The 17,779-nt window shown below is 46.0% G+C and overlaps 1 protein-coding gene across 5 annotated transcripts in view; it reads left to right on the forward strand.

Annotated features, from left to right (window-relative positions):
• ITPR2 (inositol 1,4,5-trisphosphate receptor type 2) overlaps nucleotides 1-17,779 on the forward strand; it is a 1,555,333-nt gene that overhangs the window by 1,350,261 nt on the left and 187,293 nt on the right. For 3 of the 5 annotated variants that reach the window (XM_086920227.1, XM_086920233.1, XM_086920236.1), the window contains one exon: nucleotides 14,269-14,355. The exons of the other annotated variants lie outside the window; for them this stretch is intronic. In XM_086920227.1, coding sequence (XP_086776353.1) covers nucleotides 14,269-14,355 — 87 coding nt within the window. The remainder of the gene's footprint in view (nucleotides 1-14,268; nucleotides 14,356-17,779) is intronic. 5 annotated transcript variants of the gene reach the window in all.

The following is a 17,779-nucleotide window of genomic DNA, read 5'->3' on the forward strand; positions in this document are numbered from 1 at the left end:
AGCTCTCCCTGTGTGAGCACCAGGGCTGCGAGCTATCTGTGATCAGAATCTTTTACTGCTGCATTTTAAAACGTGATTTCACTCGTTTTCTACTTATTTTAAAACTGTGCTGAAAAATCTTCTGGGGGCTTTGTAATTGTACTAGATTAAGTGGGAATTAGCTAGAGGCACTCTAACACCCCTATACACGCTATTTTTACCTTTCTTTCGCCTGCCTTGCCACTTTCATCGATTGCAGGCGCCGGCGGGCGCCATCTTGGGTGTGGGCTGGGGCTGCGCTCTAGTTGCGCTGGCCTCCCGCCCTCCCAGACTATTTAGCTGGCTGTTTGCAGTGGTTTGCTGCCTTTTCGAGCTCTCCCTGTGTGAGCACCAGGGCTGCGAGCTATCTGTGATCAGAATCTTTTACTGCTGCATTTTAAAACGTGATTTCACTCGTTTTCTACTTATTTTAAAACTGTGCTGAAAAATCTTCTGGGGGCTTTGTAATTGTACTAGATTAAGTGGGAATTAGCTAGAGGCACTCTAACACCCCTATACACGCTATTTTTACCTTTCTTTCGCCTGCCTTGCCACTTTCATCGATTGCAGGCGCCGGCGGGCGCCATCTTGGGTGTGGGCTGGGGCTGCGCTCTAGTTGCGCTGGCCTCCCGCCCTCCCAGACTATTTAGCTGGCTGTTTGCAGTGGTTTGCTGCCTTTTCGAGCTCTCCCTGTGTGAGCACCAGGGCTGCGAGCTATCTGTGATCAGAATCTTTTACTGCTGCATTTTAAAACGTGATTTCACTCGTTTTCTACTTATTTTAAAACTGTGCTGAAAAATCTTCTGGGGGCTTTGTAATTGTACTAGATTAAGTGGGAATTAGCTAGAGGCACTCTAACACCCCTATACACGCTATTTTTACCTTTCTTTCGCCTGCCTTGCCACTTTCATCGATTGCAGGCGCCGGCGGGCGCCATCTTGGGTGTGGGCTGGGGCTGCGCTCTAGTTGCGCTGGCCTCCCGCCCTCCCAGACTATTTAGCTGGCTGTTTGCAGTGGTTTGCTGCCTTTTCGAGCTCTCCCTGTGTGAGCACCAGGGCTGCGAGCTATCTGTGATCAGAATCTTTTACTGCTGCATTTTAAAACGTGATTTCACTCGTTTTCTACTTATTTTAAAACTGTGCTGAAAAATCTTCTGGGGGCTTTGTAATTGTACTAGATTAAGTGGGAATTAGCTAGAGGCACTCTAACACCCCTATACACGCTATTTTTACCTTTCTTTCGCCTGCCTTGCCACTTTCATCGATTGCAGGCGCCGGCGGGCGCCATCTTGGGTGTGGGCTGGGGCTGCGCTCTAGTTGCGCTGGCCTCCCACCCTCCTCACAGCCTATAAATGAGCATTAACAACAGACGGCGCAGCGGGCTGGCGCAGCGGGCGCGCGCCAAAGCCGCGCCAAAGCCAAGCCCGTCTGCGCCCGTCCGCGGCCGGACACGGCCCAGGGCCTTAACCCCTGGTCCCCGAGTGCCGTACTCTTCCTCCTACCTAAGAGGGCTGAACCCAGGTAAACCACATCCGAACTGTACCCCCGTCTCTCTCACTGTTGGGAGGGATACCAGTCCTCCTCCCTGCCCAGGCTGTTGCTATCAACTCCCTCATTCCCATCCTTTAGCCCATCTAGATTATGTCTCGACCCACGCTGCTGAAAACGCTCCTCCGCATGGCTGTCGAGCTGCACTTATTAACACGCGCTCACTCCCTTGCCACAGTCTCTACATCAAGGAGTTTATCATTGCTCATAATCTAGACTTACTGTTCGCTACTGAGACATGGGCAGATGCCGGCTCAGGTCCGGATTTCTGCGCCGCTATCCCAGATGGGTATAGCGTGGCTAGACATGACAGGCCTATCGGAAGAGGTGGTGGCCTCGCTATCATCTATAAAGATAAATACCGGACTACACTCGACCCTATAAATTCTGTTAATTGTGAGTCAGCTGCCTTTGCGATTAATATTAACTCCAAGCAAGCCCTAAAGGGTATAATATTATACAGACCCCCTGGCCCTCGTAGCGCCTTTCTTTCCACTCTCTCTGACCTAAATGACAATGTAGTCAGCTCTGAAAACTATACGATACTTGGAGATTTTAATTTCCATCTGGAAGAGAAGGATAATTTTGATACAATCCAGCTAACGACCGATCTCTCCAATTTAGGACTTCACCAATTAGTTAAGGGCACTACACATCAAGCGGGACACACCCTTGATGGTCTTTTCACAAATGACCCTGACATCTCGGTGCTGGACATTATTCCCATCACATGGTCAGACCATAGGGCCATCATATTTCAACAAAATATACGACCCTCACACCCTTCTTTTCCGAGACCCCGAATTAGGGTAGGGATGCGTGCTTGGAAAAATGCTGACATTCCCCAGATGCTAGATTCCCTTGCCTCCTCCCTTCCTCAAGGAGGGAACTCTTCAGCATTTTCAGCTACCGATCTCCAAGATTGGATCCGAAGTGCCGCCGATCTAGTGGCCCCGGAGAAACTTTCGAGACCTAACAGAGCATCGCCTTCGGCTGCCTGGTATAATGAAGATTTAAGACTTCATCGCCAACATTGCAGGAATCTAGAGAGGCGTTGGAGGAAAGCCTACTGCCCCATAGCTAGACAAATTTATAAAGATGCCCTTGCGACCTATAAAAAAGCAATTGTGGCCCGGAAAACGGTTTTCTTTTCGGCTCAAATTGAAACCGCTGCCAACTCTGCCAGAGAGCTGTTCTCCGTTGTTACGACTCTATCGACCCCCCCCCGCTGGTCCTGGGGTAGAGCCCTCACAGACCTTTTGTAACGATTTATCCACCTTCTTCACCACAAAGGTGGCAGATATATATGCTTCATTTGAAGGGGACACCAAAACTGAACACAGAGGTGGTAGTATGAAAGAGGTACTTTCTCATCATAATGACGACTCTTTTTTATGTTTCTCACCAGCATCACTTGATGACGTTATCACCCTTGTCTCATCCACTAAATCGGGTTCCCCTCTGGACCCTTGCCCCCCTTCTGTCATGCAAAAACTCACTGAGGTGATCTCTTGCCCTCTCATGCAGATTTGCAATACTGCATTCCAGACAGGTCAATTTCCTAGCATATGGAAGAAGGCTGTTATAAAACCCCTTCTAAAAAAACCCTCCCTAGACCCCACAGCCGTTGTCAGCTATAGACCCATTGCCTGTCTACCCTTCGCCGCCAAAATATGTGAATCCATTATGAACAGACAGCTCTCAGAGTTCGTTGAGACCCACCAACTTCTCGACGAAACGCAGTTCGGCTTCAGGAAAGGGCATGGGACAGAGACCGCCCTGATTAAGGCCTCTGACGAGATCAGGGCAATTATGGATCAGGGGGGGGCGGCCGTCCTCATCCTTTTGGATTTGTCAGCGGCCTTTGACACGGTCGACCATGTCACCTTAGTCGACCGTGTCACAGCTCTGGGTATAAACGGTCCGGCCAAGGACCTTATTTCATCTTTCCTGGCAGACCGTACCCAGACTGTAAGGCTGGGAGATTTTTATTCACCCATCTCTGCACTTCCTTGTGGAGTTCCACAAGGTTCCGCGCTAAGCCCCATGTTATTTAACATTTATGTAGCGGACTTAGCGAGGGTAATAAAGGAATATGGAATACGGTTAACATCTTATGCAGATGATACCCAGCTGGTCCTGGGCATCCACAAGGACGGCCACACAGTGGCAGCCAACTTTCAGAGAGCTATGCTTGAGGTCAGTACCTGGATGGCCTCTAATTGTCTTAGACTCAACTCGGACAAGACCGAGGTTATGACCTTCGGAAAAGTCTCCCCAGAATGGTCGCCTAACTGGTGGCCGGAAAAGCTTGGCCATCCACCTGTCCCAGTGGAAAAAGCCAGAAATCTGGGAGTCATTTTTGACAGCAAGCTGGTATTCGACCTTCATACAAATAAGGTTGTGTCGTCTTCTTTCTTTATCCTGAAAAAGATTAAGAAGTTGCTGCCTTACCTCCCTCCCTCAGCTGGGAAGACTTTGGTCTCCACCTTAGTCTTCTCCAAAATGGATTACGGAAACGCTCTCCTTCTTCACGCTCAGAAGCGTGTCATAACAAAGCTGCAATCCATTCAGAATGCGGCTGCCAGGATCCTCCTTAGCATTCCTCGCCGCAATTCTACCACTCTTGGCATTCGTCAACTTCATTGGCTGAGAGTTGAGAGCCGCATCAAATTCAAGGCTCTCTGTATTGCATACAAGGCAGTACACGACATAGGACCCAGGTTCCTGACGGAAGCCTTTCAACCATACACTCCTAGAAGGCAACTAAGATCGGCCAATACCAACCTCCTCACTGTGCCACGTACAAGAACCGTCACTTGGGGAGATAGACGTTTCTTGGTGGCCACCCCAAAACTCTGGAATCTTTTGCCACAGTCTATCAAATCTGCCCCCAACCTGATGAGCTTTCGCAGGTTACTAAAGACTTGGTTATTTAACCAGTAAAAGGATGACTGACCCCAGTAGCTCCACAGCGCCGAGACACCCCAGGGTATTTGTTGCGCTATAAAAATTACGTAAATAAATAAATAAATAAACATCTGCTGCCACAGGATGGATGTTCCAGTGCAAACACCAGCGAGTCCATCGTCTCTATGTGGATTTGTACCGCATAACTGCTATCTGCCCAGGCTTTGGACAAGAACTTCTCAGCTACTCCTAAAAGGTCTGGGATCAACAATCGTCCTCTGTAATCCGCCACGCCGCAAGAGTGAGGGACCCTTGCATGACGAGCGGTTGAGTTTGCTGAGCCGGATTGAGAAGGAGAGCTGGGAATTGGGGGAGAGGGATTGGAGAATCCCAAGAAATGCCCAGAAGAACAGTAAATCAGACTTGCGATCTCCAAATCGGGATGATCATTACCAAGTGGCTGCCTGTTGCCAAACCTGGGCCGAAGCCCTGGTGATCATCGCAAATGGTGCGAAGGTATAGCCCCGTTCCTCCTTCCAGTCCTGGCGGAAAGCATCCGTGCTCTCTGCCAGGGAATCCGGTCTGCAACTAAAGAACCTGTGTAGTTGGCGATACAGGCGGGAGGCAAAGAGAAGTGTGGCTCAATGGTTAGAGCGGCAGACCCTGATGCAGAAGTCTAGCCCGGGACCAGGGTTCAATTCCCCGCCTCGGCGGGTCTTGGGCTCAAAATTCCATGGACCTGATAATTCTCGTCTCGGTGCCTATTCCAATCATGGAGTCCCACTCTGCAACTCTGGGCAATAGCTTGCTTAATCTCCACAACGGCCCCCACAACGCTAAGGATGCCTGGCCTCCACCTTGGGGGTGCACAGGGAAAGCCAGGATGGGTTCCACAGCGGTATTCGTACAAGCGCCTTGAGACCCTTGCGGGTGAGTAGTGCGCTATACAAGTATCAATTTACATTTACATTACATTACATTTACATTTACATTACATTACATTTACAAAGAGGTCCACTGAAAAGGGACCCCATTTGGATTGGATATCCGCTAACACTCCTGCGTGCAGCTTCCACAGGCTCCCGTCTTGGAAACAGCATGACTGGAAGTCCGCTGCTTGATTGTCCTGACAGGGCAGGTACTCCACCGTGACCGAAATCTGGCAGTCCAGGCAATATTACCAAAAGTTAGCGGCGAGGTCAAGGAGGGCTTTCGACCTCGTTCCTCCCAAGTGTCTTATGTTTCGTTCCGCTGACACATTGTCCATCTTGAGGAGGGCACAAAATTAGATCGAGCCCTTTTTCCAGCATTGAAGCACAAATGACCCTGCTAGAAGCTCCAAGCAATTTATTTGTAAAATTTGTTCTAGAGGTGACCACATGCCTCCTGTGGTGAAATCGCCACAACTTTCTCACCAGCCTAGCCTGCTGGCATTGGACTCTATGACAATATCAGGCGCAGAGCTGAAGATGGCCAGTCCATTCCAAGCCTCCATTTTGGCGATCCATCAAGTGACCTCCCTAGCCTCCGATGTCAATGTCACCTTCTGGGAGTATGAGAGACCTCTGTGTAGGTGAGAGGCCTTCATGCGTTGGAGGGCGCAGTAGTGCAATGGCCCTGGAAAGATGGCCTGGATCAATGAGGACAGAGGCACAACAATACCAGCCACTTGTCTGAGGGCGATGTGTGTTTTTACAAGTGCCTGCCGGATCTCGTGGCATATATTTGTCACCTTCCTGGAGGGAAGACTGAGAGTAGTCTCAACGCAGTCCATCGAGAAACCTAGAAAAGTCACCTTCCGGGAGGGAACCAGGGTAGACTTGGTTTAGTTGATCACAAAGCCAAAGCCTTGCAGGAGATTTACCGCTGTCTGGAGTTGCTGAGTGAGTGCCCAAGGTGATGTATATTCCTGTTGCGCTTTACTGGTGCTCTTGCAGAAATTACGACACCACTGCCCTTACCGGCGCACTGCATTATGGTCATCTGCCAGCTTAGCAGGCCATTCAGCATCACAAATTTACTGGCATGGCTCGTGCTGTCCGGAGTCTCATACACATATGAGACATAGTACGTTTCTCTTGCCATGACACTACAGCTGCACATGTCAGGCATAGTTGATGTTCTAACTATGTACCTTCAACAGGTAAACCTGCACTAGAGTCATCATCTACACTAGTGGTATTGCTTTGTATGCAGTGTCACCTGTCTCTTGCTATGCCACTGTACTGTATAATTGGAAAACTTCAATAAACCGATAAAAAAAAAAAAAATCCTCTACACCAGTGGTTCTTAAACTTTTGACTTCTGCGAACCTCCACTTAATCATTACTGAAACCCCATTAATCATTATTGGAATCTGGAGAAGCCCATTGAATCATTATTGGATGTCGGGTACCTCAACCTCAGCATTTTAGATTATTTAAACCACAAAAACAATACATAACAAATAAGCATGGGCGAAGAATCTGGCGTTCGCGAATTTTGCGAATTTGCGAACTCGCAATCCGCAAAATCCGCGAATTTGCGGATTTTTTTTTTTGTGTTCGCAAGGATTTCTGCCAGTTCGCAAGGATTTCTACCAGTTCGCAAGGGTTTTGTGTAAGTTCGCAATTGCGAACTTACATGTCGGCTCGCAACGGTCACGATTATGTTGTTTCTACCTCTGGTTCATCATCACAGGTTCCCAGAACCCTCTGTTTCACCCCTGCCACCCTCTGTTTTACCCATGCCATCCTCTGGTGCATCAATGCCACCCTCTGGTTCATCATCACTGTAGATTATGGGGGGGAAAAGCAAGCACACCTGCCTGCTTCAACTGACATGAATTAATTTGGGGTTGATTTATTAATGTGTCACTGTTTTAAAATTCCAGTCTGGCACCTGCTTCCTTATCTGTAATTTGCTTTCTGTTTCAGTGCAATTTTTTTTCCAGGACGTTTGTGGCCTACTTGTAGCTATTCTATGAGCCTGCTGTGAGGGTCCGAGCAGGGTCATATAATTGTTGCAACTAGCAACTGAACTCTGGAGGGACCCTTGTCAGGAAGCACTACAGGGAATGGTTACTAATGATGAGTTTGAACTTTTGAACCTGCTGAATGCTTTTTTTGTGTTCGCAAGGATTTCTGCCAGTTCGCAAGGATTTCTGCCAGTTCGCCAGGGTTTTGTGTAAGTTCGCAATTGCGAACTTACATGTCGGCTCGCAACGGTCACGATTATGTTGTTTCTACGTCTGGTTCATCATCACAGGTTCCCAGAACCCTCTGTTTCACCCCTGCCACCCTCTGTTTTACCCATGCCATCCTCTGGTGCATCAATGCCACCCTCTGGTTCATCATCACTATAGATTATGGGGGGGAAAAGCAAGCACACCTGCCTGCTTCAACTGACATGAATTAATTTGGGGTTGATTTATTAATGTGTCACTGTTTTAAAATTCCAGTCTGGCACCTGCTTCCTTATCTGTAATTTGCTTTCTGTTGGAGTGCAATTTTTTTTCCAGGACTTTTGTGGCCTACTTGTAGCTATTCTATGAGCCTGCTGTGAGGGTCAGAGCAGGGTCATATAATTGTTGCAACTAGCAACTGAACTCTGGAGGGGCCCTTGTCAGGAAGCACTGCAGGGAATGGTTACTAATGATGAGTTTGAACTTTTGAACCTGCTGAATGCTTTTTTTGTGTTCGCAAGGATTTCTGCCAGTTCGCAAGGATTTCTGCCAGTTCGCGAGGGTTTTGTGTAAGTTCGCAATTGCGAACTTACACCGCACGCAGCAAAAAATCCGCTGCGAGCGAATTTGCGGATTTTGCGGGAAATTCGCGGATCTCGCGGATTGCGAATTTACCGGAAATCCGCAAAATCCGCGAGCGTAACGGATTTTCCGCCCATGCTTAATAACAAATACAGATACACGCATTGCTCGCACACAATCTGAGGATGCAAATTTAATCTATAGCCTCGAATTTCAAATGCCTTCACATACATTTACAGAATGTTTTACAATACATTTTGGGTTTTTTATATATCTCTCTGTACATATATATATATATATATATATATTTTTTTTCACTTACAAAACCATATGTTTCAGGGGTGTCCTCTGTTATAGTTAGTTCTGCTAACTATAACTCGTGCCCCCGCAATGCACTGCTGTTGACGTCACATATTACATCACTCATGACATCACTGATGACATCTCAAATGACATCACTGATGACATCACTGATGGCATCATCCAGTGATTGTGTGTCTCTGTAAAGTTTAAATATGTTTGATATATATATAGGGAAAGGCGTATTGAAGAGTGAGTGGGTGTATAAGTGTCTGATTGGATGACTTGGTAGGTGCGTGACTGACTCTATAAGTGAGTGATTAAAAGTACCTTACTGAATGCATGGGTTAGTGACTAAACTGTGAATGTCTGTATCTGTCTCTCTGTTGGTGTGTAACTGGCTACATGGGTTTGTGAATAGCTACATGAGTGTCTATATGTGTTATTGATTGGTTGTCTGAGTATCTGTATGGGGTGCCTGAGTGTTTATGTGGGTGGGGTGTGTGTGACTCTGTGCATAGATGTGGGAGTGGGTGATTCACTAGGTGCATGCTCACCAGAGTGCATCTGTGATGGACTGTATGAGTGGGTGATTGTGTGTATGGGTGTGTTAATGAGTGAATGCATATCTCAGTGGTACATGTGTGAGTAACTACATATGTAAAAGGCAGTATATATGTGAGTTGGAGTATATAAATGGCTGTAAGTGAGAGTGTATGTATGGATGAGTGTGTGCTTGTATCATTGATTTTATAAGAGCGTATGAATGTGCTAGTATTTGTATGAGTGATGAAGCTGTTTTTTTTTATTGTAGTCCTCATTTCACCATGACTGCTGCATTCTGAACCGTTTCGGTGTACCCTAGATCCGTCTACGGTCCATGCAGATTAAGGCTCCGAGATGCCCTGGCCCGCATCTTAGGGGAGGGGAGCGGAAACTGAGTCAAAACCTCCACTGAGCTCATGGCATGATGTAATCATTGAACCTTATATCTGGGATGTTAGCCACCCCCACCTACTTTAAAAATTAGATCCTTTTTGGACCATGTCACATAATCCTTCCACAGCTCATTAGAGCGACTTGGGTTGCCTTTAGTATCTAGTTTGCATGTCCATTTTATCGAGTTTAACCATGCGATTAGATGTGGGGGATCCGAGCCTAGCCATCTTTTACAAATCTCTCTTCTCGTTGTTAGTGATTGAGCTGGTGTGTGTATAACTGTATAGGTGAGTAAATGGCAGTGTGATTAAATATTTGCATGACTGAGTAGGTGTGTGAGTACCTCTATGGATGAGTGGTGGTGTGTGAGTGTTTATATAGTTGTATGAGTGCATATGATAGTCCTATACTGAGTGACTATAAGTATGAGTGACTGTACGGGTGAGTAAGTGGATGTGTGTGTAAACCTAAGAATCAGTAAGTGTGTATGTAGTTATTGCTGTTGGAGTGTCTATGGCTTTGAGAATGTCTGTCTGTAATTTAGAGTGGGTGTGTCAAAGGTTATCTTAGGGTGTTAGAAGATGCATCAATTTATCACCTGGATGATGTCATCAGTCATGTCATCAGTGATGTCTTGAGTGATGTCACTGACCATGTCATGAGTGATGTAATATGTGACGTCATCAGCAGTGTATTGCGGGGGCGCGAGTTATAGTTAGCCGAACTAACTATAACGGAGGAATTTCTATGGTTTTGTACTAGTGAAATGTCCAACCAACTATAACACTCCTGAAACCTTTTTTTTTCAGTGAATTTCAAAGGTTTTTTAAATGCTAATTTCTAACTATAACATGCCTGAAACCTATGTTTTTTTCAGTGAATTTCAAAAGTTTTTCAAATGCTAGTTTAACTATGCCTACAGAGGTAGGACATGTGAAGAAAGAAGAAAAAACACACAGAAAGAAACAAAAGAAATGCAGAAAGAAGCAACAGAAGTCCACAAAGACGAAGAAAAGTGCAGGAAGAAGCAAGACACGTGCAGAAAGAACCAACAGAGGAGCAGAAAGAGGCCTTGTTCCAAAATCATCCTGTGCCCACAACTTTTTCAGACGGGTACTGGTGGTAACTGACTCTGACTAACCAGGCTTAGAGCCAGTGCTATGCTAAAAGACACTTAGAATATAGTGAAAACACCTAAATACACTAGAGAACACTATGCGTTGGGGTACCCCTGTGTTTAGCATGACCTCCTCTGTAAGGCCCTATTACATAATAGGACAGGGAGATTAAAACTACCTCTTAAAACGCTCTACGGGGTGCGCTGCACAGTGGTGAAGCGAGGGAGGGGCCTGAGGTGACATGTGTGCAAACACGCCCTGTGGACGTTTTAAGTTGAGAGATTAAGTCCCCTTGAATCCTGACGGTCCCTGGGGTCAAACTAGCCAACCAGGTACCGCCAGTAAGCGCCACAGAGATGCGTTGCAGAGAGGTGTGAAAAGGGGCGAGCCTGGCCCACCTCACTGCAACACAGCTCTGTGGTGCTTACTGAAGGTACCTGGTGGGGCTGTTGGCCCCCAGGGACCCTCAGAATTGAAGAGGAATTAATTCCCCAACTTAAAACGCACCACAGGGCGTGTTTGCACACATGTCACCTCAGGCCCTGCCCCCTCCCTTCACCACTGGGCAAACGCGCCCCGTGGCGCGTTTTAAGTTGGGATATTAAGTCCCCATGAATCCTGAGGGTCCCTGGGGTCCAACTAGCCATGAGGTGCCTCCAGTAAGCTACACAGAGCTGCGTTGAAGAGACGTGTAAAAAGGGGCGTGGCCTCTGAACACCTCTCTGCAACGCACCTCCAGGCGCATATTGGAGGTACCTGGTGGGCTAGTTGGCCCCAGAGACCCTCAGTATTCAAGGGGAATTAATTCCCCAATTAACAAAGTACCAGGGGGCACGTTTGTACAGTTGTGAATGGAGGGGGCAGGACCTGAGGTGACCTGTGTGCAAACACGCCCTGTGGCGCGTTTTAAGTTGGGGAATTAATTCCTAAAAAGTAGGAGTCAGGCCCTGGGGGATGGGGTCCCCAGGGCCAATAAAATAGGATAGGAAGGGGGGCCACACAGCCCCCCTTCTTAAAAAATTGTATTTAATAAGAAGACTGGCATCGCGCCTGAGGCCCCGCCCCTCTCCCTGCAACACTCTGCAAACGCACCCCCTGGCGCGTTTTAAGTTGGCAAATTAATTCCTCTTTAATCCTGAGGGTCCCTGGGGGCCAACTAGCCCACAAGGGATCTCCAGTATGCGCCAGGGAGCTGTGTTGCAGAGAGGTGTTCAGAGGCCACGCCCCTTTTACACCTCTCGGCAACGCAACTCTGTGGCGCTTACTGGAGGTACATGGTGGGCTAGTTGGACCCCAGGGAATTTATATATTAGTGCCCTGGGTAGGTAGCGGTCTCCGGGGCGGTAGCGGTCCCCGGGGCATGTGGGTGAGCTTCAGCCCCCCTCCCCCACAGGTAAAACATTTTTTTAAAAGAAGCCCTGGGGGGTGGCAGTCCCCGGGGCTGCGGGGGGGGGGGCAGCGTGCCCCCGTGAATTTAATTAGAGAGCCCTGGGGGGGTAGCGGTCCTTGGGGCTTGGGGGGGCTTTAGAGGCCCCCCAAACTATAAAACACAAGCCCTGGTGGGTGGCGGTCCCTGGAGCTGTGGTGGGGCCGTGTGCCGTCGCAAATAATTATACAAAGCCCTGGGCGTGGCGCTCCCTGGGCCAGTGTGGGAGGATTGGGGCCCCCACACAAGTTTTTCACTGCCCCCTGGACCTGGCTCACCCGAGGGCTTAAAGTAAACGGGATTCGTGCTTCCAGTGTGAATTCGGATGATTTTCTTTAAAAAAAAATTATTTTCTGGGCCCCGGGGGTCCGTTTGGGACCCCCTGAGCAGGTCTAGGGGGTAAGGGGGTTTCTACCCTGCCCCCTTTTCTCATTTTTTGTGTTTCTTTTACTTCAAGATGGCTGCCATCACTTCCTGGTTTGGAATGTTGACAGCCAATTAGAATGCAGCTCGTGATCTGCAGGGTGCGCGGATCCTCCTTACCTCTATATATCGATATTTTTCTTTTTTTATTTCCTCAGCAACTACTAAACTAATTTACACCATTTAAGAAAAAGAGTGCTTCCACAACCAAGCACTACCTTTATGCCAAATATGGTGTAATTCCGTTCAGCAGTTCCAGCTGTAGCCGTGCCTAAAGTTTCCTATGGGAAATCCATTTTTTCACCTCTTTTTCTTGAATTTCTCAGGAACTACTGAACGGATTTACACCATTTAACAAAAAGAGTTCTTTCTGAAACAAAAGCTATCTTTTTGCAAAATTCGATGTAATTCCGTTCAGCAGCTTGGGCTATAGCAGTGTCTAAAGTTTCCTAAGGGAATCAACATAGAGAAAACACGTTTTGGGACGCCCCCTTTTTTTCTCCGCCCCCGCTTGCCGAAGCACCCCGCAACTTTCAAGATAGGAGCTGACTGGAGCGGGCCATAAGTTTTGAAATTTCGCGAAGATTCGTCAACCAGCGCCAAAGTTATTGGGAAAAGAAAAAACGCTTTTCCTATGGATAATAGGTTCTAACTATAACTACCTACTGGCGACCGCCAGTAGGTAATATATTTTCCGTGTTGGATGTACAGGGAGAATCTTCGTGAAATATATATATATATATATATATATATATATATATATATATATATATATATATATATATATATATATATATATATATATATATATATATATATATATTTAGTTTGTTCATATTATTTAATTTTCTAAGCAGTCGCGGACACCCTGCATAGGCTTCTCGGCCCTTTAGGGGTCACTGGATCACAGGTTACTTTACACAGTATAATCTAAAGATCTGTTTTAGGCCTTAAAATATGCTGTGGTCCAAATCAGACACAGTGGCAGTCTGCCAGCACCCTGCTCGGGTGTTGGCTTCTACCCACTTCCACGCTATGTTTTGATAGGGCTGAGTTTGTTTACTCATTTAGCATTCAACTGCCTTGTAAAACCTCTGGGTTTACACTGCTCACCAGCTGAAGGGATATAAATGATCCTGCATTAAAACGTTATACACAGAATTAAATAAAGCTGTTCCACTGGCAGTATTTGTTTGCTGGCAGGGACATTTGAGGCTCTTTTTGTCGCCAATCGTCTAGGGCACTGAGGGTTGCTAATAGGGTGGCGAGCTCTTCCTATCATGCCTTTGCTTTGTTATGCCTTATCAAGCCCATTCTACCCTCGCTGTCTGTGCCGGTCTGTCTGCCTGCTTGTAGATGTCAAATAAGAGGTCAGTGCATGTGGCAATCACACCCTCATCATACAGATGTTGAGACTGCTTGAACAGGCATTTCTTACTTCAAAAAATAGCCTTATTTGCAAACCGGCACCTCACTTACCACTGAATCCACATTATTGGCCTATATATAACATAGTTTGCACCAGTGGTTTAAATGAAAACATAGAAGTGCCTGTTTCTCCTGAGAAGTGCAGATACTTACCCATTAAGTGTTTTGAGTAGTGATGAGAAGTGCAGATACTCTGTCTTTAAAATTATAGAAGTGCGGGTACTGAGTACTGAGCAGTACCTGCTCATTTTAAGCACTGGTCTGCACCCTTAATGTGTTGTGTTTGCAACGCTGCAACGGCGTTGAACGTGTTTCTTTGCTTGTCTGTAGTATTTTAAATAATAAATACTGATTCTGTCCGATGTGTAGTTTCACTTATTTGACAACACTGTTTCAATGTGTACCTCCTGACAGACAATGCTGAAGTTACAACCACGTTCCTGACTTCACCAATGGAGACCTGTAACAAGGAGAATTGTTCCATAATACCAGCCCCCACAGGTTAGTCTTTCCTGTGAACAAAATTCACACACAGCACACACTTCAATGTGTTGTTTTTGTTTATATATTTTTTTATTAAGGATACTGAACTTTAAAATAGGTTGATTCCCAGAGAAGTGTGCGTAAGGTTTACTTTAACAGGCACAATTTTAGAAGTAAACTACACCATAAGGTATTTTGTGCAGTGATATAGCATTACAGATCTCCGACTGAGAATCCACTTTGATGCAGGCTTCACTTAGCACACTTCAGTCAACAAAACTTAGGACCCCATTATATGTTGCTTGTTATTTAGTGTGGAGCATGAATCTATGATTTTCTCGGGTATTCCAGCACCACAAAAAGTGCATTTGTAGTCTCTCCCTATTTTACTCACCAATGGTTTCACCTCAACTGTCCTGGACCCGGACATTAGGTGCGTCTATTCTATAGTACGATTCTACTGCAAATGTGATACTTAACACTGTGTGATGGCTGTGAAGCTTTGCTCCTGGCTGCACTAGGCTGGATGCGGAATCAAGACATTTTACTGCATTCTTCTCACCTTCTTGATCCTTTCCATTTCTGGGTATTGCCATCTGGGCTTGTATCTTGCAGCCTTAGTATTTCAGTGAATTTAAGTATCAGTTTTTCTAGAATATATACAGAGTGTTATTTCAAAACCATTTGCTATATGCCCCGAATGGAGAAGAACATGAGAATTTATACAAGGATTTGACATTTTTCAGAAACATGGAATAATAGTAAAAAAGAGAAAAAGGTGAATTCCTGAAACAAGTCACATTGTTTCTAAGGAAAAGGTGAATCTAAGACCTAGTTTAGTTAAGGCAGTAGGAAATAGTTTTCTGTATAAAGATAAAGAAGATTTTAAACTTATTTTGGTTGTGCCAGTTCTACGCATGGTTCGTACCAAATTATGCAACCCAAGGGACATTTGAGCAGAGTCCTCAAAAAGAAGGTAGCAAAGATTGCCTGAAAGTGTTCGATTAAGTGAAGAGGGAGATGATGAATGCAAAACCTTTGAAACCGTACGATCCAGCATTGCCCTGAATTATCACTGTAGATACTAGCAGTTATAGTCTGGCGACTGTATTCACTAATGGAATGGCGACAACAATGCACCAGTAAGCTTAGTGTCGCGTGTTCGAAGGGATGCAGAATGACATTATTCTGTATTCAAAAAAGAGCTCTTGGTATGCTAATAGGCCATTAAAATGGTTTGGTGTTCTATATGGGGAAGGAAATTCACATTTTGACCGCTCATTTACGTTTTGACTGGAGGCAAGGTACAGGGTCCAACTGTGTGAATTGCTCGCCTAGACTATAAGTTACTCCAGTACCAATTCAGTATTGCCCACATTCTGTGGGCCAAGATTAACTATATAGAATGCTCTCAGAAGAGGATCAAGATTATCTCTGTGGTGATGTGCCAGATTGCTTAGTGGTGGCAGTCTACCTGAAGGGAGTAAGGCATAAACCCAGCCAAGGTAAGATACTTACATGTCAGTTTTTACTCTTTTTTTTCACTGTAACTGATGAACTGTTGAAGATGGTGTCCTTGTGCAAGGAGATAGGTCTGTACATTGAGAAATTAATGCCGTGCTCGTTAAAGGCATTTGGGAAGAGCTATGATGCACAGACTCAAGCTGTCTTTTGGCGGCATAGTGTGGACGAGGGATATAGAGGAGTGTGTCGAGGGGTGTATGTGTTGCAGTTCAAGGTATAAGTCCCATAACCTCATCCATGCTCATGACGAGCTGAGCTCGTCATGAGGCACGGCGCTCCGGTGCTCATGACGAGCTCAGCTTGTCATGAGCCGTGGAACGCTCACACGCGGGGATAATTCCCCTGCTGTGCTGAGCATTCCACGGGAACGGGTGTGGTCATGACGAGCTGCACACGAGCGCCGTGCCTCATGACGAGCTGAGCTTGTCATGAGCATGGGGGCGCTGCACGCGCCCCCCTTTCCCCCCAGCACAGCGGGGGAATTACCCCCGCACGGAAGGGGTTAAGGTTAGCATGCCACCGTTACAGCCTATAGACCTATCTGTTGGACTTTGGAACAGGATTGGAGTAGTTCTTTTAGCATACTCTCATCACAGTGATGCCTTGCTTTGGAAATGATGGACTGGTTCAGCAAATGCCAGAAGTAAGGTATTATTCTGACATCAAATACGTAGAAGTCATTTAACTTCTCAAAGATGCATTTATAACGAACGGTTTCCCAGAGTTTTCGGTTTTGGATAATGGGTGTCAGTTTGTCAGCAGCGAAATGGTTTCTTTCTTGGAGTAATTTTGTGTGACACATTTGAAGAGTATTCAGTACCATGCACCAGATCAAGTGAAGCATATGAACAGGCTCATGAATGAATGTTTCCAGTGGACATGAAGGAATGATTGTAATGTGCAACCATGTTGTGGCCCTATTTGACCACTCCCCACTCTGGTAACAAAGTTTACTCTTTTCAGCTGCTAAGGGGAAGACTAGCTTTGTTGAAAGTTTTCTCTGGGTGGATGTCAAAGGGAAGATTTGAATAACATTGTTCTAGGGAGTGGAGAACAACCAAGAACCAAGAATTACATGAGTGGGTGAGAAGGGTCACATCTCCCGGTAGTAATCTAGTCAGGATCAAAAAGCCTCATCAGGTCAGGAAGAGAGACTCCAAGTTTGGTTAACCAGCAAAGGTTGAGAAAGGGTGTGGGAATGTGGTGATAGTGAAGGCACTGGTGGACTATCAGCCAGGAGGGTAAAGTGATAAAAGGTGCTGATGAGGCAGCAGGGTGAGTTTACATGAAAATATCATGCATTGAGCAGAACATTGCGGCAGGTTTTGTTCAGGTTTGGGTGTTTTGATGTTTCTCTTAGCTAGTTTGTTTAGTTTAAGGGCTATATAGTGTGTGTAGTGTTTTTCATTATAAAAGGGAGATAATATGTAGTACATTCATATTTTACTCGACAAAGGGTATTTCCTCGGCAGGGAGCTCTGGTAGAATTTCTACTGCATGTTTGATTATTTACATTCTCTGATGGTTGTTTGGTGAAGCTGTGCTTCTGGCTGCACTGAGGTGGCTCTGTATATCTACTCTTCTGTTAAGCCGAATTTACTTTCTCATAAAAAGCCTCCACTCGTTACATAGCATTACAAGTTATTCCACCCACAATTGGGAAAAACAAGCCCTGAAAGACATCAGCAAATACCTCCTAATATTTTAACTCAGAGGGTGTAGATGGAACCTCAACCAAGACTGGTTTCTTAAGATTATCTTTCACCTCTACCCCTAACAAAGGCCATTCAATGGCCTCTGCCCCTGTATACTCCTGCTTCCTTTTCCTTATTTGCAATCATCATGGATCCTTTTTCCACCTGTGTTTTATAGTTTAAATCATGTCCTGTGGAAGGCATACAGTGGATGTTATGAATAT

Source organism: Lissotriton vulgaris, chromosome 1_1 (genome assembly GCF_964263255.1).
Source record: "Lissotriton vulgaris chromosome 1_1, aLisVul1.2, whole genome shotgun sequence".
Lineage (NCBI taxonomy): Eukaryota > Metazoa > Chordata > Amphibia > Caudata > Salamandridae > Lissotriton > Lissotriton vulgaris.